Source organism: Notolepis coatsorum (genome assembly GCF_963971535.1).
Source record: "Notolepis coatsorum genome assembly, chromosome: 14".
NCBI lineage: Eukaryota > Metazoa > Chordata > Actinopteri > Aulopiformes > Paralepididae > Notolepis > Notolepis coatsorum.
In genome coordinates this window covers 24947132-24971859 of record NC_140178.1, presented here as the reverse complement: position 1 = coordinate 24971859, position 24728 = coordinate 24947132, and the positions used below count along the sequence as shown (strand labels likewise).

The 24728-nt window shown below is 42.9% G+C and overlaps 1 protein-coding gene across 1 annotated transcript in view; it reads left to right on the top strand.

Annotated features, from left to right (window-relative positions):
- Nucleotides 1-24728, top strand: part of LOC311240470 (neurabin-2-like) — a 74440-nt gene that overhangs the window by 27847 nt on the left and 21865 nt on the right. Inside the window, exon 6 of the mRNA XM_084329050.1 lies at nt 17566-17585. Within this exon, the coding sequence (XP_084185176.1) occupies nt 17566-17585 (20 nt within the window). The remainder of the gene's footprint in view (nt 1-17565; nt 17586-24728) is intronic.

Below are 24728 nucleotides of genomic sequence, written 5' to 3'. Positions count from 1 at the left end.
TGGTGACTTTTCAATGTGCTAACCTTTGGGGGGGATTTTTTATTTTTATTTTTTTTATGTTTAATCTTCAGGTAGCCTACTTGTATTGGTAGAGCTCAAGCACTTAAATAATAATAATTATGGGTGGATTGTTCAGCCATCGACCGTGAGAGAGTTCCACCCTGTTAGGGACATATACATAGCTATTGCAAAGTGTTAATAATGTAAATATTCAACAATGCTTAGCTTTTCTTACACCTTATGTGTCCCTTATTCCATCATATATATGGTTTTTTGAATAATAACGAAACAGTAATTGTGGAGTAGAACATTTGTTTATTATTCATAACAATCACATGTATGCACCCAATTTACCAAAAATGGTAAATAATTAAACAATCGTGCCTAATAAAAAACTGCTGTTGATCCTTTTCAACTGTGCAAATTAACATAAAACATGTAAAACATTTAATATAGTTGTTAAGTTATTTAAAAAGAAATCGGGTCGACAGGAACTCAACAGGGTGGAAAGGACCCTAACAGGGTGGAATTACCAACAATGTCTATGACCTTCGGACATCCACAGCCAACTTACAACATATTTACATACAAGTCTCTGTCTCTATGTCTGTCTTCTATCTCTGTCTGTTTCTGCCCGCCTTTCTATCTGTATCTGTCTGTCTTTCTACCTATCTCTGTCCGCTTTTCTATAAGCTCAACTGTCTATGCCTCTGTCTCTTTGTGTCTAATAATAATAATAATAATACATTATTTTTTTATACCAATCTTTATTGACCTCAGTAGATCACTGAGTGAGACCAATAGGATCTGTTGTCACAGGCCTAACCAAAGGAACAGCAGTGACTTGGCACTCTCCACAAACACCATAGGCACAATCCTTCACCTTGGGATCGCAGATGATGGTATCTGCCATCTTCTCTATATCTTTAGTGGACAGAAGCCCACTACTGAAAAGGCTAGTAGACATGAACTGCAGGTGTTCCTGTCAGCTTCAGTTGGTGCTACAGCCCAAAATGGCCAAAATGCCTTGCAGAGATCTCAGCTGGTATATTGAGAGTCAGCCTGATTGAAGAGCCTCTCAAGCAATAAACAAAAGGTCGGTGCAATTAGATATAGCAAGATGGAGATACGTTGTGGAATCTATCTGGACAGTGTAGACGGAGACAGGCAGAGAGATTAATGTAACGGAAACCTTAAATGGAAGTGTATACTTACCTAAAATGTAGCCACGTATTGCAATGAAACATAATACAAAGTATCCTATACTTACCCAATTACCTGAAATCGTGTCATACTTACCTGACACAAAATTGAAGAATGTGAGACAGAGAGAGACAGAGACAGAGAATTATTATAATGAAAATCGTATAGAGACCTTTTCAACTTGACAATACAAACATTCTAAATGGCCCCATTTGTGTTTCCTGTTGCAATGTTTGATAATACAGGAAGTAAACATAGGACAAAGCTGTTCCCCTAGCAATGGAATTCGAATGAAAGGCTATATAGACAACACTTTATTTTTTTTTGATCTACTTTTTCTCTCCATTTTTCTATTTTTCTCCCTTCCCCAATTTCGTATTGTCCAATTCTACCCTCCCCTATCTCGAACATTGTTAGGCCATGCCTCCCACAAGCCGGCTGCAATGTGGACGAAGCCTTGCATCACGTGTCCCCTCCGGTACTCGAGGAGGCAGCCGTCGCATCTTTTCACCTGCACAGCGCGATCTCTCAGCGGCGAGGGTCTGCGTGGGAGGGGTCTGGCCGTCTGGGTCTGCCCCCGTCGCTTCCTGATTCTGCTGTGCAGGCGCACCAACCGACCTGTAGGAGTCGCTGTCCACAACGTCCGATCCCCACTCACCAGCTTCCCACCCCCTAATACTGCCAATTGTATTAGTATGAACGACCAGCCAAGCTGGTAGCAATGCCGAGAGCTGGGCTCGAACCCAGCATCTCCTGCGTTGGTGGCGAGCGCCTTGCCCACTACACCACCTAGCCTCCCCATAGACAACACTTTATAATAATGATCAATTACTGTGTAATGTATATTTACACAAGAGGGTGATCAATTGATACATGATCACGGGTGTGATGCGGCAGGACAGAGGTGTAAAGCCAAATAATGCTTTATAACCAATTAATAAAAAAAAATATATAATAACGTGTTACATTGTATACATGGTAAAATACAGTTTACATGACAATTGGATATTTATCGGCATTTATATGTATTTCCTTACATTTTGTAATAGATTTTACACCCTGTTAGGTGCACGTTCCACCCTGTTAGGTTAATACAAGATAAGATACGATAAGAATAAACTGTATTGGGGCGCTCCAGTAGCACACCATATAGCGCGCTGAGTCGCGAAGCGGTCGTCCTGGGTTCGCTTCCCACACCCGGTGACCATTTGCCGCATGTCTTCCCCTCTTCTCCCGTTCTCCCTCTCCTCTATCGGTCCTGCGTGACCAGGAAAAAGCTGTAAAAATACTAAAAGATCATAAAAGAAAAAAAGAATAAACTGTATTGTCCCCGAGGGGAAAATGTACCTCTAGTGTTGTTTAGGAGAGCGATGGATGTAGGAAGGAAGGAGAGCTTGTAACGGTTGCTCTTGTATCCACTCGCTCTGAACCGTGTGGATTCCTAGGTATTTGTACGATGCAACCCTGCAGTCGCCAATTACCACAGGGTCACGTACTCTCACTTCTCTGGGGTCATAGATCATCTCTTTGGTTTTGGTGGTATTGAGAATGAGATGATGTCTCACACACCAGACCTGAAAGGAGTCGATCTCTAAGTCTCTAAGTAAGTAGGGGGGCAGTCGCCAGCCTTCAATAGGCTTAGAATAAGTGTGTCGTCTGAACATTTCAGGACATGATTGTTATGCTGACTGCTGCTACACTCGTTGGTGTACAGTGCAAATAGGAGAGGGGAACTCACCGCACCTTGAGGCACCCCGGTGCTGCAGAATTTGTAAGAAGAGAATAGAACCATTTGATTATTGAGGGGTTTATCCCCATACTCTAATAAGCTTCTGTACAAGCAGGCGAGGGCGAACAGTATCAAACGCAGGACTAAAATCTGCAAATAACACCCAAGCGTAAGCCTTGGGATCCTCGAGGTGCTTACTTATTAATAATAATAATAATAATAATAATAATAATAATAATAATAATAATAATAATAATAATAATAATAATAATAATAATAATAATAATAATAATAATAATAATAATAATAATAATAATAATAATAATAATAATAACTTTATTTGTATAGCACTTTACCACAGGGCCATGAACTCTCACTTCTCTGGGGTCATAGATCATCTCTTTGGTTTTGGTGGTATTGAGAATGAGATGATGTCTCTCACACCAGACCTGAAAGGAGTCGATCTCTTTAAAGTAAGTAGGGGGGGCAGTCGCCAGCCTTCAATAGGCTTTAAATAAGTGTGTCGTCTGAACATTTCAGGACATGATTGTTAGGCTGACTGCTGCTACTACACTCATTGGTATATATACTATAGTGTAAATAGGAGAGGGGAACTCACCTGCTGCTACACTCATTGGTATATAGTGTAAATAGGAGAGGGGAGCTCACTAAGGCTGAGCCCCAATGTTCGAACGTTCGTTCGTTATGTTAACATTCGAATTCTAAATCAAAATTCGAATTCTTAATTTTTTTTTTCTTTTTTTTTTTTATATTTCTTTTATGTGTCTATTCATTCTGTTTAAACCAATGGGGTTTTTCTTCACAGTTGCAGATAAAGATTAGGCTACACTAATATTATAGTATTAAAAAAACTGCTACGTTATATTCATTAAAGAAAGTTGATTTAATAAAAAAGAAAGACTAATTTAATCAGATTAATCACTTTATTCAAATTGAGGATTTAGTTTGAGGATATTTATAAAAAAAGAAAAAAGAAAAATATTTTCTATTAAAAACGAAGGTTCGAACCTTCGTTCGAAAAACCCTGATGAAGTTCGAATCCCAAAAAAAGGCATCAGGGACAGCCTTAGAGCTCACTGCACCTTGAGGCACCCCGGTGCTGCAGAATTTGACCTCAGAGAGTGTGTCATTCACCTTGACTTGTTGTGTCCTGCTGGTAAGAAGAGAATAGAACCATTTGATTATTAAGGGGTTTATCCCCATACTCTAATACGCTTCTTCTGTACAAGCAGGCGAGGGCGAACAGTATCAAACGCAGAACTAAAATCTGCAAATAACACCCAAGCGTAAGCCTTGGGATCCTCGAGGTGCTTACTTATTAATAATAATAATAACTTTATTTGTATAGCACTTTTCATACAGAAATTGCAGTTCAAAGTGCTTCACAACAGTAAAAAAAATACAGGGATAAGCGAGCATAAAAAATGTAATAAAAAAAGTATGAGGTAGGTAAGGTAAATCATAGTTTTTCAGTAATACAAATAATAAAATAGAATAGATTAGATAGAGTAAAAAAGTGCATTTTTGAGGACTGCATACTTTCTTTGCAAACCAAAACACTATACTTTATACTTATAGCACATGCATGAGCCTGGTCTCTGGAACTTTGGAAGATGGGGCACCAAGCCTCCGGTAGCTCGGCTGCACACTGCTTAAGCAGGAAGGAGGGCAAGCCGTCTGGGCCCACAGATCTCTTGCTCCCTGCCTTTGTGAAAACTGACTGTACCTGTTTTGGGTAAATTTTCAGACAATCAACAGACAAATTCAGGAGAGTCAAGCACCATCAAAGGAGAAGTGTTCTGTGCATCAAATCCTAAAAAGAAGTCATTAAGTTCATTAGCTCTGTTCCCGTCATTTAAGGCAATTAGCTGCTTTTTGTTCGAGTTCATGTTCGTTGTTTTCTTCATAGAGTCCCACAGAGTTTTGTTGTCCATAGATCTGAAGATCTGTTAAATTTTAGCTCTGTGTTTTCCCCTGGCATTTCTTAGCTGCAAGTTGATCTCTTTCTGTGCTGCAGGCAGCTGCACCTGTGCGCTCCTTGTTGATGTGGGCCCACATCTTATTGTTTAAACAGGCCTTGACCTCTTTGGTGATGTGGGCCCACTTCTTATTGTTCATACAGGCCTTGACCTCTTTGGTGATGTGGGCCCACTTCTTATTGTTTACCGTATACAGGCCTTGACCTATTTTTTTTTTTTATATATGTTTTTGGTTGATTTTTTATTTGTTTATACTACCGGGCAGTCCGGTAGAGAGAGAGAGAGGAAGAACGGGAGACAGAGCGGGGGGAAGACATTTGGCAAAGGATGCCGGTTCCGGGAATCGAACCCGGGTCGGCCGCTTCGCGACGCAGCACGTTACATGGGTCACCACTTGGGTGCCCAGGCCTTGACCTCTTTGGTGATGTGGGCCCACTTCTTATTGTTTATACAGGCCTTGACCTCTTTGGTGATGTGGGCCCACTTCTTATTGTTTATACAGGCCTTGACCTCTTTGGTGATGTGGGCCCACTTCTTATTGTTTATACAGGCCTTGACCTCTTTGGTGATGTGGGTCCACTTCTTATTGTTTATACAGGCCTTGACCTCTTTGGTGATGTGCGGCTTATTGTTGGGAAAGTGAACAATCACCTTTTTCGGGACCACATTGTCAATGCAGAATCTGATGTGGCCAGTTGTAGATTCCGTAGCCACATTTAGCTCCTGCCTGTGGAAAATGCTCCAATCCGTGCAAGCAAAACAGCCTCTCAAAGTCTCTAAACGGTCCTTAGTCCACTGCAACACAGTCTTTTCCTGGGACTTACTGGATTTCAGCGCTGTTTTGTAAGTGGGCAAGAGATTGACTGTAAGGAGTGTAAGGTGATCAGAGTTGGAGAGAGGAGGAAGGGCCCTGGCTTTAAAAGCATTCTTTATATTTCCAAAGCATTTGTCTAGGACATTATTTTTGCGCGTGCCACATTTAACATCAAAACCGGGTAGTACAGGTTCATGGCGACAATGGTTTAAGTCCCCTAGAACGAAAATAGGGGCACCCGGTATTCTCAATCTATAATAAAAGTCACCAATAGTCAGGAATGACCCAGCTAGGCTACAGACTGTAGAGCTGTAAACCATTTCACAGCTAGGTTACAGCTAGCTGGTTTATCATTGTGTCCGGGATAATGTAGCTGTTATGGTGTCAGTCAGGGATAATGTAGCTGGTATGGTGTGTCAGGGATAATGTAGCTGGTATGGTGTGTCAGGGATAATGTAGCTGGTGTGGTGTCAGTCAGGGATAATGTAGCTGTTATGGTGTCAGGGATAATGTAGCTGTTATGGTGTCAGTCAGGGATAATGTAGCTGGTATGGTGTCAGTCAGGGATAATGTAGCTGTTATGGTGTCAGTCAGGGATAATGTAGCTGGTATGGTGTGTCAGGGATAATGTAGCTGGTGTGGTGTCAGTCAGGGATAATGTAGCTGTTATGGTGTCCGGGATAATGTAGCTGTTATGGTGTCAGGGATAATGTAGCTGTTATGGTGTCAGGGATAATGTAGCTGTTATGGTGTCAGTCAGGGATAATGTAGCTGTTATGGTGTCAGTCAGGGATAATGTAGCTGTTATGGTGTCAGTCAGGGATAATGTAGCTGTTATGGTGTCAGGGATAATGTAGCTGTTGTGGTGTCAGGGATAATGTAGCTGTTATGGTGTCAGGGATAATGTAGCTGTTGTGGTGTCAGGGATAATGTAGCTGTTGTGGTGTCAGGGATAATGTAGCTGTTGTGGTGTCAGGGATAATGTAGCTGTTGTGGTGTCAGTCAGGGATAATGTAGATGTTGTGGTGTCAGTCAGGGATAATGTAGATGTTGTGGTGTCAGTCAGGGATAATGTAGATGTTGTGGTGTCAGTCAGGGATAATGTAGCTGTTGTGGTGTCAGGGATAATGTAGCTGTTGTGGTGTCAGTCAGGGATAATGTAGATGTTGTGGTGTCAGTCAGGGATAATGTAGCTGTTGTGGTGTCAGGGATAATGTAGCTGTTGTGGTGTCAGTCAGGGATAATGTAGATGTTGTGGTGTCAGTCAGGGATAATGTAGCTGTTATGGTGTCAGGGATAATGTAGCTGTTATGGTGTCAGGGATAATGTAGCTGTTGTGGTGTCAGTCAGGGATAATGTAGCTGTTGTGGTGTCAGGGATAATGTAGATGTTATGGTGTCAGGGATAATGTAGCTGTTGTGGTGTCAGGGATAATGTAGCTGTTATGGTGTCAGGGATAATGTAGCTGTTGTGGTGTCAGGGATAATGTAGATGTTATGGTGTCAGGGATAATGTAGCTGTTGTGGTGTCAGGGATAATGTAGATGTTATGGTGTCAGGGATAATGTAGCTGTTGTGGTGTCAGTCATGGATAATGTAGCTGTTATGGTGTCAGGGATAATGTAGCTGTTATGGTGTCAGGGATAATGTAGCTGTTATGGTGTCAGGGATAATGTAGATGTTATGGTGTCAGGGATAATGTAGATGTTATGGTGTCAGTCAGGGATAATGTAGCTGTTATGGTGTCAGGGATAATGTAGATGTTATGGTGTCAGGGATAATGTAGATGTTATGGTGTCAGTCAGGGATAATGTAGCTGGTATGGTGTCAGGGATAATGTACAGCTAGCCGTTATCATGGTGTACTAATATAATGTATAGCTAGTTGTTATCATGGTGTATTAATATAATGTACAGCTATAGCTGGTTATCATGGTGTACTATTATATAATGTACAGTATAAGCCCTGGCAGGGTCAGTTATTTGAGACACTGGTTAGAACAACTGGGACTATATGACAGAGAGGGGGATATTGATTTTTACAAATAATAAACTGAAGGACCAACACTAATTTGCCTCTTTCTCTCTCTCTCTCTCTCTCTCTCTCTCTCTCTCTCTCTCTCTCTCTCTCTCTCTCTCTCTCTCTCTCTCTCTCTCTCTCTCTCTCTGCAGTGTAGATGAATGTTGTGTGCTGAATACTGCAGTGTCCCCTCCCTCCTTCCCCCCTCTCATCCTCTCGCTTTTTCCTCTCCTCCCTGCTTGCTCTTTCACCTCTCCTCTCTCTTTCTCCTCCCTCTCTCTCTCTTTCTCCTCTCCTCTCTCCTTTCCTCTCTCTCTTTCTCCTCTATCTCTCTCTTTCTCTCTCTCTCTTTCTCCTCTCCTCTCTCTCTTTCTCCTCTCCTCTCCCTCTTCTCTCCTCTCCCCTCTCTCTTCAGCACTGCACTGACCCACAGAGAGTTGCTGACGACACACACACACACACACACACACACACACACACACACACACACACACACACACACACACACACACACACACACACACACCTACACACACGCACACACACTAATGTGGTAGACCCGGTCCCTGGAGCAGATTGGCCTATTAAAACAGCTGGTTTGCACAGCTACACCAATCAGATGGTTGATAGAAAGTACATTGATATTCTAGCAGGGAAACACACATACAGAAACACAGCACTATATAGCGGTGTGTGTGTGTGTGTGTGTGTGTGTGTGTGTGTGTGTGTGTGTGTGCGTGCGTGCGGGGGGGGGATATGGTCATCAGAAGGTGCTTCGTGTCATTTCCTACTTTTAACACCTCAATCAACCAGGACACTGATGCCAGTCGACCAGGATATCAGTCTGCATATATTTTGATCAGTATCGAACTATCGGCAGATATCAGCGCCTACATTACCATATGTTGCGGGATATAGCAGTTTATATAAACCATTACTGACAATAATTATACACTGCTGGTGATTTTTGCAGTACGTACGATCATGATACTTCATAGCTTGTAAATCACCTATTGGTAGCCTGGTGTTGGTTTGGTTGAGGAACGTGGTGTTTTTGTAATGTGGCTCTTTCAAAAAATATATTCCTGAGTTGGTTCCTGAGTTGGTAAGTAAGTTTGAATACCACTGGTCTGGAGTATTTAGTTTTTCAGTCTCATTCTAGCAGAAGGTAATTTTATTGATGTAAAATTACCCACATTTTAGAATTGTTGTTGTTTTAAATTATGACTAAAACTCTTTGATCTCTATCCCTCTATAATAAACTACCCTCCCACTCAGGGCATTTTGGGGTAGAACACATCATAGCCTTCTACAAAAACCTAGGGCTCCGCAAAGAAGACTTCAAACTTGAAAGGGTAACAACAGATGAAGTACTAAAAAAACTGAGCGCCCTCCAACCTAACAAGGCCACTGGCCATGACAATATCCCCTCCAAATTCTCAGCAGCCGCCATCACCCCAGTCATCACCCACAGAATAAACCTCTCCATAAAACAGGGACACGTCCCCAAAGACTTCAAAATTGCGAGAGTGACCCCCCCTAAACAAAAAAGGCAGCGAATTAGACCCAGGCAACTACCGCCCTATTTCTATTCTTACCTCCATCTCAAAAGTCATGGAAAAGATTTTCTACGAACAGGTCGAAACGTACCTCGCAGGGAAAAAATTTATCTACGAATGCCAATCTGGCTTCAGAACATCCCACTCCACTGACACATGCCTTCTCTATTTGAACGCCCACATCAAACAAGACTCCATTCTGATTGACAAGCTAAAAGCGATTGGTTTTGATAGTTCATCAGTGAGCTGGATGCAATCCTACCTGGAGGGGAGAGAACAGATGGTGGAGGTAAAAAGTACACCCCCCTCCCAGTGAGCTGTCGTGTTCCACAAGGAAGCATACTAGGACCGCTACTGTTCCTAATTCATGCAAATGACATGTCATCAGCTTGTGACTGCAACTTGTTCCTGTTCGCAGACGACTCAGCCCTGCTGGTCTCTGACAGGGACAAGTTACAGGTTGAAAAAGCCCTCAGCTCAGAACTCGGCAGAATCTGCACCTGGCTCGCTGATAACAAACTATCATTACACCTGGGTAAAACAGAGTCCATTCTCTTTGGATCAAATAACAAACTCAGCAAGACCGACGGCTTCTCAGTTACAGTGGGTGACAATATTGTCACAAGGAAAGATGAAATTACATGCCTGGGTTCTATCCTAGAGGGAAATCTTTCCTGTGACAAAATGGCAACCAATGTAATAAAAAAAAGTCAACCAACGAACAAGATTCTTGTACCAGATCTCCTCTCTGGTAAACAAGAATACCCTGAAGACTTTAACAGGAGCTCTCATTCAAGGGTACTACGACTATGCTTGCACCTCATGGTACTAAAGCACCTCAAAGGCACACAAAACAAACTGGTCAGACTACTGCTTGACCTTACTCCTAGAACCCACCTCACCCCTGCCCACTTTCACAACCTAGGATGGCTTAGAGTAGACAACAGAGTACAGCAACTTGCAATGGGCCTGGTCTACAAGATACACTACACGACCAAGGTACCCATGTGATGAACATGTCGAAATACTTCCCAAAGGTCAGTGAATACCACGACCACAATACCAGAGGGAGTTCCACAAATCATGTCCAACCCAGATTCGGCTCAAACAAGGGACTAAACACGTTTCGCAATTATGCCACAACAATGTGGAATGCCCTACCCACAGCCGTAAAATAATGTGAATCCCTACCCACCTTCAAAACCGCTCTAAAAAAGCACCTACGGGAGGCCGCAATTAGAAACTGGCCCCGGTAAATGTCCAAACCCCCCCCCCCCCCCACAATGTACAGTTTCCTCCCCCTCAAATGTATATATTCTCTTTTAGAAACTCTGTCTGTAAATAAACAGTACTGTATATTTGTATATCTTGTATGTCATAAATGTTATGAATTGAAAATGGGGGACCCTGATGTAAACAAGACGAAAGTCTTTCTCTGGTCTGCATCCCCTTAACAATTGTGTGTATTGAGCTGTACTATATTGTACCCATTCTGCAATCTGTTAATACAATTTTCAATCAATCAATCAATCAAGCAATCCCGGATATCGACTAAATCAACCCATTTCAGATTCTGCTTCCCTGAAGCGATTGCGTCATCTACCCAGGTTACTCTGATTAGCCCGTCTGTCAGTCTGTCAGTTGTCAGTAGTGAAAGATATCAACTAGCTAGTCCACAAACAAGTAATGAAACTAGTTCACTGGTAACACCCACAGCAAATGTGACAATGTATTTATCACCTGCTAGCACAGGTTAACCAATGGTAATCTCCCATATCAACCGATCACACTGGTCCCAGGAATTTGTTCACATTTGAAAGCTTTGTGTATTATTTATGATACTTACTTGACATCTCCTTTCAATGAACAGAAGGCCACACCCCCTCAATATACTGATAGAGCTGACTGTGCTCAGAGAGGGTGACCTAAAACACAGAATCAAACAGATGACATGATTGTACTTCTTCTTTAATAACCTCAGTCAGTCAGGAAGTGATAAAATATCACATGACAGAATGTGCAGCAAGACTGAGGGGTCACACACACACACACACACACACACACTCACACAGTAAAACAGGGTTTGATGGTATCCTCAGTTTCCTGTTGTCACCCCTGCTTCCTGTTGAGCAACTTTGAAGAAGTGTGTGTGTGTGTGTGTGTGTGTGTGTGTGTGTGTGGCTCCCCGTAGCGACGCTGTAAAGCCCACCTTGCTTTCACACTGCGTTAAAACTGTTTTAAAGGGGAACTATTTTACTATTTCTTTCACTATTTGGGCACTTTTACACAATTCCTGTGAGTCTATGGAACACCTCTGTAATATATATATTTTTTTTTATTCATTGTTTTGTATTTCTAATCAAGTCCTCAAAAACAGCATTTTTCTACCTCAAGATCTCGAGCTGTTTTGAGCCTGGGCTCCTAAACCACTGCGCTATACGGCCCCGCCTGAACATTAACATGCAGCGGTGTCTTTATGACATCACATATAGGGCACATTTTCAGATGACTCAGTTCAGTGAGGGTGAATATTGTGAGAGGAGAATTGGAAGAATGCGCCAATATGAGAATTTTGAGACATAGATCATATTAATATAAGTTCACATAGCTAGGAAACAATGCTAAACACTCAAAAAGGCCATTTATAAGATAGTTCCCCTTTAATGTCATCATCTTCTAAAACAAGATCTTTCCGGTATTTAAAAGCTTTGAATCAGATGAATTAGTTGAGTTTCACTTCATTCCACAACGTGTTCCAAAATACACACAAATGCCCCTTTTCTAACGTCAGTAAGGGGGAAAAGTAATTAAAATAAATGAAGTGAGTTACTGGTTGAAAAAGGGTAACACAGAACGCTATGTTGATGTGAGACACATACGGCTTTGTGTGAATATGTGTGCTGAAGAAAATGGACACAGGAAGCAAAGCTACACAGACTGACATTTCATATCATGATGTGTTTAGCATTTTGGAACGGTAACTATATGTCACAGTATATTTGGTCGTCTTGTAAAACCCTCTACGACTGTTTTGTATTTTTGTACGTTTAGCCTATAAGTCGTTTAAAAAAGTTGGAGTACAAAATGTTTTACTTCGAGTCCCAGGGTGCCTCTGGTGGGAGCAGACTGGAAGGTCTGGGTGGAGAATTTATTTTTTATTTGTCTATTTATTTATTTATTTATTTATTTATTTATTTATCTTCTGGATGAGCGTCACCATGACAACAATGTGGATGTCTTCATCACACCCTCAGCTGTTACAGGAAGTGACACATGACACCCCAGAGGTTTACTCTGTGTGTGCGTGTGTGTGTGTGTGTGTGTGTGTGTGTGTGTGTGTGTGTGTGTGTGTGTGTGTGTGTGTGTGTGTGTGTGTGTGTGTGTGTGTGTGTGTGTGTGTGTGTGTGTGTGTGTGTGCGTGACAAGCTGTCAGTGGAGATTGGGATGTCAGCATCTTGAAGGCATTGTGCCCCTAAAATAACGCCTCGCTGTCTCTCTCTTTGTCCCTCTGTCTCTCTCTCTCTTTCTCCCTCTGTCTCTCTCTCTCTCTCCCTCTGTCTCTCTCTCTCTCTCTTTCTCCCTCTGTCTCTCTCTCTCTCTCCCTCTGTCTCTCTCTCTCTCTCTCTCTCCCTCTGTCTCTCTCTCTCACTCTCTCTCTCTCTCTGTCTCTCTCTCTCCCTCTGTCTCTCTCTCTGTCTTTCTCTCTCTGTCTCTCTCTCTCTGTCTTTCTCTCTCTGTCTCTGTCTCTCTCTCTCTGTCTTTGTCTCTCTCTCTCCATCTGTCTCTCTCTCTCCCTCTGTCTCTCTGTCTCTGTCTCTCTCCCTCTGTCTCTCTCCCTCTGTCTCTCTGTCTTTGTCTCTGTCTCTGTCTCTCTCCCTCTCCCTCTGTCTCTCTCACTCTCTCTCTCTCTCTGTCTTTGTCTCTCTCTCCATCTGTCTCTCTGTCTCTCTCCCTCTGTCTCTCTGTCTCTGTCTCTCTGTCTCTGTCTCTCTCCCTCTGTCTCTCTCATTTCTCAATTGAATTAAAGTAGTTTGATTGGCATGAATGTTTAGAAACAATGTTGCCAAACCAATGCACAAAACATTCGTTCAACATTTGAAAAATAATATTACATTTGAAAAATAATATTACATTTGAAAAATAATATTACATTTGAAAAGAGAAATAAATCATTTGTTAATTTGTGTTTGTTTCAAGTTTCAAGTTTGTTTATTATTAGTCACAACAAAATACAGAATACTTTATGATGAAATGCTTGTTTCTGTATGAGTCCCTGAGAGTGTGCTACATACAGTAAAAAGAAAGTAAGTAAAATAAATAAATAAAAAAAAGTAATAAGAAGTAAGTAAAGTCAATATATATATACAATATACAATACAGAGTAAAATGAGTAATGAGGTACAATGCCAAAATGAGATGAGGTACAAAACCCAGGGTAGGGTACAAATGAGGTATGGATGTAGTGCAAATCTCTTTAATAATAGATCAATATAAAGTGTGTTAAAGTGTCTAAAGTAAGTGATAAGGTGAGTGTTTGTTTAAAGTGAGTGTGTACATGTGGATGTGAGTGTAGATGATGGGTTGTTACATAGTGTCATTGTCATTGAGCATCCTGATGGCCTGGGCCCAGGAGTTCAAAACTTTTAATCCCTATCTGATCGGATCAGATTTGGATTAATTCATTTCAACTCATTATGAATTGAAAATGGGGGACCCTGATGTAAACAAGACGAAAGTCTTTCTCTGGTCTGCATCCCCTTAACAATTGTGTGTATTGAGCCGTACTGTACTGTACCCATTATGCAATCTGTTAATAAAAATTTCCAATCAATCAATAGGGATTAAAAGTTTTGAACTCCTGGGCCCTGGGGATAGAAGCTCCTTCTGAGTCTCTCTGTACTGGCCATGAGACTCCAGCAGCGTTTGCCTGACCGCAGCAGTTCAAAGAGGCAGTTGTTTGGGTGACTAGAGTCTTTGATTATTCTCTTAGCCTTGCCCCTGCACCGCTTGTTGTAAATGTCTTGGAGAGTGGGAAGCCCCCCTCCAATTGTGCGCTCGGCTGAACGGGCCACTCTCTGTAGTCTGCTACGGTCTTGTGCGATGCTATTCCCAAACCAGGAGGTGATGTTACCAGTCAGGATGTTCTCTATTGTGCACGAGTAGAAGTTCTTGAGGATCTTCTGACTCACTTTGAACTTCCTTAGGCGCCTAAGGAAGTAGAGGTGTTGCCGTGCCTTCTTCACTACACTGTCAATGTGTGTGGTCCATGTCAAGTCCTCGGATATGTGGGCTCCAAGGTACTTAAAACTATTCACTCTCTCGACCAGTGCCCCGTTGATGCTGAGGGGGCTGTAGTCCCTGGCCCCCGACCTCCTAAAGTCCACAATCATCTCTTTCGTTTAGCTGACATTCAGGGAGAGGCTGTTCTCCCGACACCATCGCGGCAGGTCCTCTACCTCTTCCAGGTAGGCCCTCTCGTCGTTTGCAGAGATCAGGCCCACCACGACGTGTCGTCAGCAAACTTGATAATTGTGTTATTGTTCCGCTGTGCCACACAGTCATGTGTGTACAGCGAGTAGAGGAGGGGGCTCAGAACACAGCCCTGGGGGGCCCCTGTGTTGAGAGTGATGGATGAGGAGGTGCAGTTGCCTGCTCTCACCACCTGGGGTCTTCCTGTCAGGAAGTCCAAGACCCACTGGCAGAGGTCATAGTTCAAGCCCAGGTCCCTTGTTTGTGTGTGTGTGTGTGTGTGTGTGTGTGTGTGTGTGTGTGTGTGTGTGTGTGTGTGTGTGTGTGTGTGTGTGTGTGTGTGTGTGTGTGTGTGTGTGTGTGTGTGTGTGTGTGTGTGTGTGTGTGTGTGTGTGTGTGTGTGTGTGTGTGTGTGTGTGTGTGTGTGTGTGTGTGTGTGTGTGTGTGTGTGTTATTCTTTTACTAGCTTGCTGTTTTTCGGTGGAACTGTGGAGAAGGTCTGCTGTTTTTTTGTCCCATTTAGTTGGTCGTTTTATTTCACTCTGTATTGAATAGTATACCCTTATTTAATTGAACTCCAAACCTTTAAGACAGGCAGACAGGCAGGCACACATGCAGACAGACAGACAGGCAGACAGACAGGCAGGCACACATGCAGACAGACAGACAGACAGGCACACATGCAGACAGACAGACAGACAGACAGACAGACAGACAGACAGACAGACAGACAGGCAGGCACACATGCAGACAGACAGACAGACAGGCACACATGCAGACAGACAGACAGACAGACAGACAGACAGGCAGACAGACAGGCAGGCACATAGGCTGACACTCAGACAGGCACACAGGCCTTGAGATATGCCAGTATTTTCTGTGTGATATTATAAGGGCTGTGGGGGTTGCCTGTGCAATTACTCACCTCACAATTATCACTCTTTGTGTGTGTGTGTGTGTGTGTGTGTGTGTGTGTGTGTGTGCGCGTGTGCGTGCGTGCGTGTGTGTGTTCACGCATATGTCTGTGAGAGAGAGGAAGTGTGTCTGTCTTTAGGCGTGTTCGAGATTGATTTCGGCTCGCCTCGAAAGTAGACGGGAGTAGACGGGAGTAGACAAGTGCAGCCGGGGGAGGAGTCAGAATGTCGGACACTTCAGATTTGACGACAGCCTCTCGCCTAGTCTCGCACGGCAGATACGCGTTCACGTTCGCACACACACATACACACCTGTCCAGCTCATTAGGGCCGCGTGCTAAATTTGATTAGATTCAAATGTACAGCACACCATATACATATACACCATATAGTGGAATATACTATTCATAATATACCATAATGTATACCATCTTGTTGCGTGCTCCTGACCACCGCAGCGTGCACGCACCCACAACACACTGCTGGATAATTCTGTTTTGCATATATACTGTGTATATTGAGGCAAAACAGAATTATATATACAGTATATATTGAGGCAAAACAGACGACGCGTGTGTGTATGTGTGTGTGTGTGTGTGTGTGTGTGTGTGTGTGCGGGATACAGTATCTGCTCAGCTGCTGCATCGTTAATGAACTATAGATTTATATGGAATTCGTTAATCTATCTAGCGATTGGGTTAACTGAGAGCAGACGGCTTATACTGTACATAGAGCGGTAATGCTCAGATTGCTCATTGAGTCATGACTATAAATGCAAAACGTAATTGTCGTATTTATTATCATTATAATTATTTAATTCCGATGATAGAAACAGTCCGTCTGTAGAATCGACTTGAAGAAGCTCTTGGTACCCAAACTCCTGTATCCAATAATAATAATAATAATAATAATAATAATAATAATAATAATAATAAATCTATCTGATAGAGGGGATAGACGGGTAGACGGGACCGTACTGTATTGTTGTACCCATTTTGCAATCGGTTAATAAAGCTTTCAATCAAAGGGCGGCTAGGTGGTGTAGTGGGCAAGGCACTCGCCACCAGTGTGGAGACGCTAGGATTCGCGTGTTCGAATCCAGCTCTCCACATTGTTTTCAGTTTAGCTGGTCGTCCGCAGTAATACACATTGGCCGTATTACGGGGAGGGAAAAACTGAAGGGTGGGGATCGAACATTGTGAACAAGCGACTCCTACAAGTCGGTTGGTGCGCCTGCGCAGTAGAATCAGGAAGTGTCGGGGGCAGCGTGAGCCTCCCACGCGTTACTCCTCGACACTGAGAGATCGAGCTACGCAGGTGAAAAGATGCGACTGCTGTTACCTCAAGTACCGGAGGGGACTTGTGCTATGTATGACTTAGTCCACATTGCAGCCGGCTTGTGGGAGGCAAGAAACAGCGTTCGTGACAGGGGAGGGTTGAATTGGATGATACGAAATTGGGATGGGAGAAAATATAGAAAAATGGGAGAAAAAGTGGATCAAAAAAAAAAAAGCTTTCAATCAAACATCTCATAACTTCCTCTTGTGGGCGTGGCTGGTGGTGACAACCAGGTGACAACTTTTCTGAGCCAATGGGCGCTTTGCGCAACGATAGCAAGTCGTTCCCCATCATGGATTTGCGTGGAGCAGTCGGGTGAGAGGTACTGTGGAGCCTTGCTCTGAAGGCTGAGCGTGGCTCGCTCCCGCGCGAGTTCCGCGCCTCGCCTCGTGAGATTTCCAGAGCAAGTCGGACAACATTCTAACCGTCATGCAACGCGATTGGCGAGGCCGTAGTAAAACCTGCACAGACCTGCCAATCTCGAACACGCCTTTTATCTGTGTCTGTGCGTGTTTGTGTAGGTGCGCTTGCTTTTGAATCGGTGTGTGTGTGTGTGTGTGTGTGTGTGTGTGTGTGTGTGTGTGTGTGTGTGTGTGTGTGTGTGTGTGTGTGTGTGTGTGTGTGTGTGCGTGTGTGAGAGCAGCCATGGCATCACCATGGTAACAAAAGGCCAGAGGTTTCAAAATATCACTATCATTCCCAATACCCCCCCCCCCTCCAGCTGCTACTATCCTACTGCTAAGATCATTCACTATACATACTGAAATACTGCTAAGATCATTCACTATACATACTGAAATACTGCTAAGATCATTCACTAGTATTCATACTGAAATACTGCTAAGATCATTCACTAGTATACATACTGAAATACTGCTAAGATCATTCACTAGTATACATACTGAAATACTGCTAAGATCATTCACTATACATATTGAAATACTGCGACCTCACAACGATTCGATTCGATTACGATTATTCAGGCAACGATTCAATGCATCATGAAATCTCTTCATTCGATTTGATTCGATACATCAGTTTATTCCCCAAAAAAATGTAATACACAAATGTGGCTGGGGGAACTGATTCACTCAGCATGAATGGACTATAGGTCAATAAAACAATACACACAAAAAAAAGTTTTTTAATTTAGATTAATTTCGATTATAATCGACTCTAACATATTCAAATCGATGCATCGATTCTAACACATTAGAATCGATGCATTTCGATTAATCGATGCATCGTTACACCCCTATTCACTATACATATTGAAATACTGCTAAGATCATTCACTATACATATTGAAATACTGCTAAGATCATTCACTATACATATTGAAATACTGCTAAGATCTTTCACTATACATACATTACTGAAATACTACTAAGATCATTCACTATACATACATTACTGAAATACTACTAAGATCATTCACTATACATACTGAAATACTGCTAAGATCCTCATGGATGGGCTTGAATCGCCGGTCACCAAATTACCAAATATCGACACAACGTCGTGCACCAACGCTCCGAACTTGCATCTAGTTTCCCAAACATAGGACCCAGAGCAGGGTTTCCGGCGCTAGAAAGAATTTTTGCCCAGGAAGATTTCAATGCCCCCGGACAAATGAGAGAAATTCCGTCAAATATTATCGGTGTTTATTGAGCTCGTTGCAATGACGTTATACCCGATGCTTAATGCTCAATCGTCAATCAAAACAGTCACACTTACCATTTGTAATAGTTAATGTTACATTACCTCCACTCTCTCTCCAGCTCTCTCCACTCATGGAACAGCAAACAGTGTTTTGGTATAGCCAGGTAGTCTCGAGTGTTTGGGTCCATGTAGCACAACTTTGTTAGTCACAACGTCTGTATCAATAGTCTCGAGAAAAATGCACAAGTACAAATAGTTTAGATAACGCTAAGGTAGCTTGTGGTAACATTACTATCCGTAGAATCCTCCTTACTCTCTCATGCCCCAATTCCCACTGTTTTGTTTGTTTCCTGCTGCTGCTCACATACACACACACAGACTTCTGTTTGAGTGAGATTTCTGTTTCAGTGGCAAAAACAAGCACTTTTTTTAAACTTTTACTTGGTAACCAAATACAAATAAGAGGGAATCGTTTTCACAGGACATCACAGGATTTATACAGTAATTACGAGATAACGGAAACCCTGGCCCAAGAAAAGAGAGACAGAGAGATAGAGAGAGAGAGAGAGACACACAGAATGATAGAGCAAGGGATGGAGAGAGAGAGGAACAAAGAGAGCTTAGACAGAGTGGATGGTGTAGAAAGCAGAAGAGAAAGAGTCTGTGTGTGTGTGTGAGAGAGATAGAGAGAGAGTGCATTGTATAGAGAGGGCAAAAGAGAGGGAGCGACAGACAGAGAGCAAGGGAAAGATGAAGAGATAGAAGAAGAGAGAGAGAGAGAGACGGCAAGCAGGGAAAAAAACAGCTGGTGTCAGGGTGACTCTGGTTGGTTGCCATGGAGATGGTAGTCAAGGAGTACGGATACTGCTGACCAATCACAGAGGGTGGGAGAGAATGAAGATAGATAGATAGATAGATAGATAGATAGATAGATAGATAGATAGGATAGATAGTAGATAGATAGATAGATAGATAGATAGATAGATAGATAGATAGATAGATAGATAGATAGATAGATAGATAGATAGATAGATAGATAGATAGATAGATAGATAGAATTTCGTGGATTTGAATTCATTTGCATGACATATTGAAGAATTGGGACTACCCCCTTGACATGACTATGTTTATATGTATTTATATGAACATTAATATTCCAGACATTTGCACTTAATGCACTGTGAAGAGAGAGAGAGAGAGAGAGAGAGAGAGAGAGAGAGATAGAGAGAGAGAGCTATTCAGTCAGTGTGAGATAGAGAGATAGACAGAGAGAGAGCTATTCAGAGAGAGGTGGAAAGAGAAGAGCACAGAGCTATTCAGAGAGAGAGAGAGAAAGAGGGAGAGAGAGAAGAGAGAGAGAGAGAGAGAGAGAGAGAGAGAGAGAGAGAGAGAGGAGAGAAAGAGGGAGAGAGAGAGAGAAGAGCACAGTGCTATTCAGAGAGATGGAGAGAGAGATTGATACACAGAGAGAGAGAGAGGGCTATTCAGAGAGAGGGTGGTAGGTAGTCACAGTGGAGGTGTGAAGTGAGAGAGAGGAAAAGAAGAAGATAACAGAGAGAAGGGCTGAGTGGTAGAGGGAGAGAGAACGAGAGAGGGAGGAACAGCCCCTTTCAAACTGCCCGTTCAAACCGGGAATCTTACCCCATTATGTCGCTCTGTGTGAAAGGTACGAACATGGAACGGGGGTCAAAGTTGATGGGGCATTATGGCGTCTTCAGGTGCGGTGAAAGGGACTGCCTGGCGTTGCAGGGTAGGGGGTGACCGTGGAGCAAGCGCTGCCCCAGGCCACTGTCCCTGCACCACCAACCCACCAAATATTGCTTTGTCTAACTAGCAGTTGTTGGATGAAAGGTGACATAGAACAATGGCCACATGATATAATAATAATAATAATAATAATAATAATAATAATAATATAATAATAATAATATAATAATAATAATATATATATATATATATATATATATATATATATATATATATATATATATATATATATATATATATATATATATATATATATATATATATATATATATATATATATATATATATATATATATATATATATATATAATGTCTAATCAAAATAATAAATGAGAAGACACAAAAAAAAGCTCACGGTACATAAACTGGCTGCCTTGGACTCGTACACCAGTCTCGAGAAAAACAGTCACTGCATCATCTAGTAATAACTTTTTGGAAAATTGTGCTTGAGAGAAAGAAAGAAGAAAAAGAGTATGAGCTTCCTCTCCTATCTCAGCTGCTCCATTACCTGTGTCTCCCCTACATTTTCAAAAGCCTAGAGAAAGCTTGTCTAAACTCGTCATCATGAGTTATGCATGTCAGATTGATAATATTTTTCATTGCGTGTGTGCATCTTTGGAGACCTATTTCAGAACCACAACCTGAGACGCACTGCGTCTATCTGGCACCACAGCATTCTGTCTGAACGCACACATGATGACGTCATTGTGCCTTTTTTGGTTCTCCATTGCGGCATTATGATTGGATTTTTGTGTGAAAAGGGGCTAGTGGTAGAGAGAGTCCTAGCCTGAAGGGGTAACCATCCTAATTAGCAAAGACAAACATTTCCTCCTGTAAAACAAACTAGTGGAGGGGGGGGGAGAGAAGAGAGAGAGAGAGAGAGAGAGAGAGAGAGAGAGAGAGAGAGAGAGAGAGAGAGAGAGAGAGAGAGAGAGAGAGAGGTGTTATTTTAGGGGCACAATGCCACAATGAGAGAGAGCTCACGGTGAGTGACTATAGATTTACTAGAAAACTGAAAGAGCAGAATAGCTGGATGAAATATTGATGCTGCTAGTGGATCATGGAAGGAGAGAGAGAGGGGGAGAGTGAGATAGAGGGGTGAGAGAGAGAGACAGATAGAGGGAGACAGATAGAGGGAGAGTGATGGAGGGAGGGATAGAGGGGTGAGAGAAGGAGAGGGTAAGGCAGGGAGAGTGATGGAGGGAGGGATAGAGAGTGAGGGATAGAGGGGTGAGAGAAGGAGTGGGTAAGAGAGGGAGAGTGATGGAGGGAGGGATGGTGGGAGGGAGAGAATGAGATGGGTAAGAGAGGAGGGATGGAGGGAGGGATGGTGGGAGGGAGAGAAGGAGATGGGTAAGAGAGGGAGGGATGGAGGGAGGATGGTGGGAGGGAGAGAAGGAGATGGGTAAGAGAGGGAGGGATGGAGGGAGGATGGTGGGAGGGAGAGAAGGAGATGGGTAAGAGAGGGAGGGATGGAGGGAGTGGTGGGAGGGAGAGAAGGAGAGGGGTAGAGAGGGAGGGATAGAGGGAGGGATGGTGGGAGGAGAGAGATGGAGGGAGGGATGGTGGGAGGAGAGAGATGGAGGGAGGGATGGTGGGAGGGAGAGAGATGGAGGGAGGGATGGTGGGAGGGAGGAAGGAGATGGGTTGAGAGGGAGGGATGGAGGGAGGGATGTGGGAGGGAGAGAAGGAGAGGGGTAAGAGAGGGAGGGATGGAGGGAGGGATGGTGGGAGGGAGAGAGATGGAGGGGGGGATGGTGGGAGGGAGAGAGATGGAGGGAGGGATAGAGGGTGAGATAGGTGTAAATATAGAGAGGAACTGAGGAAGTACTCCTGATTCGTCCAGGAAATGTATGGTATTTTAAACAGCTGTCTGATTGGCTCATGTCCAGCCCTTAACAAGCTCTTAGATGAGAGATCCTGGCTGATTGGCCCACTGGGACACAGTTGCTAATGATATTGGCAAACATATTGGCCTTCTCTCCTTTAAACCCTGTTGATTGACTATGTGTGTGTGTGTGGTGTGTGTGTGTGTGTGTGTGTGTGTGTGTGTGTGTGTGTGTGTGTGTGTGTGTGTGTGTGTGTGTGTGTGTGTGTGTTGCGTGCGTGCGTGCGTGCGTGCGTGCGTGCGTGCGTGCGTGCGTGCGTGTGTGTGTATATATATACATTATCTTATTACTACTATATAACAATATATAATATTACATTGTTATATTAATACTATATAACAATGTATCATAGATCATTATCTTATTACTATATATAATGTATCATATATACATCATTACTTATTACTATATAACAATATCTCATATATACATAATTCTATTACTATATAACAATATCTCATATATACATCCATTACTTGTATAGTCTTCATTGGCCTTTGACCTTTGCCCTCTGCTGTGTGTGTCAGGTGTTTACAACATATCCAATGAGACTACGACCGTCGTAACGATGATGTGGACCCCATGGCTGCCTCCGCTGAGTACGAGTTGGAGAAGAGAGTAGAGCGGCTAGACTGATCCCTGTCAACTGGAGAAAGGTACACACACACACACACACACTCACTCACTCACTCAACTCCTCACTCACTCACTCACTCACTCACTCTCACACTCACTCACTCACTCCTCACTCACTCACTCACTCACTCACTCACTCACTCACTCACTCACTCACCATCACTCACTCTCACTCACTCACTCACTCACTCACTCCCACTCACTCACTCACTCACTCACTCACTCACTCACTCACTCACTCATCACTCACTCACTCACTCACACTCACTCACACACACACACACACACACACACACACCACACACACACACACACACACAGTCACTCACTCCTCACTCACTCACTCACTCACTCACTCACACACATACTCACTCACTCACTCACACACACACACATACACACATACACTCACACATACACACACATACACACACACACACACATACACACATACACACTCACATACACACTCACACATACACATACACACACACACATACATACACACACACACACACACACACACACACACACACACACACACACACAGACACACACACACACACACACTCATCACTCACTCACTCACTCACTCACACACACACATACACACATCACACATACACACACACACACATACACACATACCACACACACATACACACACATACACACTCACACATACACACACACACACACACACACACACACACACACACACACACACACACACACACACACACACACACACACACACACACACACACACACGCACACACACACAGTCCCTTGGCAGGCTCTGCTATCTAACAGCCTGTGAGTGTGGTGGTGGTGGTGAATGGAAGCTACCCGTTAACTGCTCCATTATCCACTTATGGGATTTGTGTTAGCACAGATTAGCCCATGTTAATCAGCGCTATGCTAGCGTCTAATATGTCTGTCAACAGACCACCGTGACAGATTTATTCTCAGGGACGTAATCTCTGTCTCAGAGCAATGAGAGTAATCACTTGTTTAATTATTGACAATTAACTGTCAAAACACTGTTGTATTCTATAGAATAACTCATTAGGAGAGCAGAAACACCTCTTAAACGGTGTCCAAATGTGTACAAACACGGGCGTCGCAATGCTAGTAGCATTCCCAGGTTTTACAGAATGTCAAGTGAAAGTCGAGCGGTGAAGCTTAGTGATGATATCCGCACAGGCTGACATGTCGGTTAACTAGGCGAGCTACATGTAGGCGAAGAATTCCTTGCTATTTTGTTGCTGGGATATACAGCTTTGGCCCCATGTCAGCTATTGTATTAGACTGTAATTCCATTGCTAGCCATAACACTGACGAAGGAATAAGACATTTTATATAGCTATTGTATTAGCAAATACTGCAACAATGAAAGTAGAAGGGAAAGAAGGAAGGTCATTATTACATCATAATACCAGTGTTCTACTGCTCTGCCAGGCCTTGGTGCCAGTTCTATTGAAGCCTATGGAGAAGCACACTAAAAACCCAACATGTCTATGTTGTATGACCGTTGATGAAGAAATGCTTTTTACCAAATTAAAGAACAGAGAATCAGAGAATACTGTGTGATGGATTTAGGCAAAGGTGCACATTAGTGTTATTGCTATTGGTCTCCAAATAGTATCCACTTTAAAGGGCTCATGACAGATATGAGTTTAGGGTAAATAAATATTGTGAACATCTGTTTTCTTTATTCCTTTCTCTTC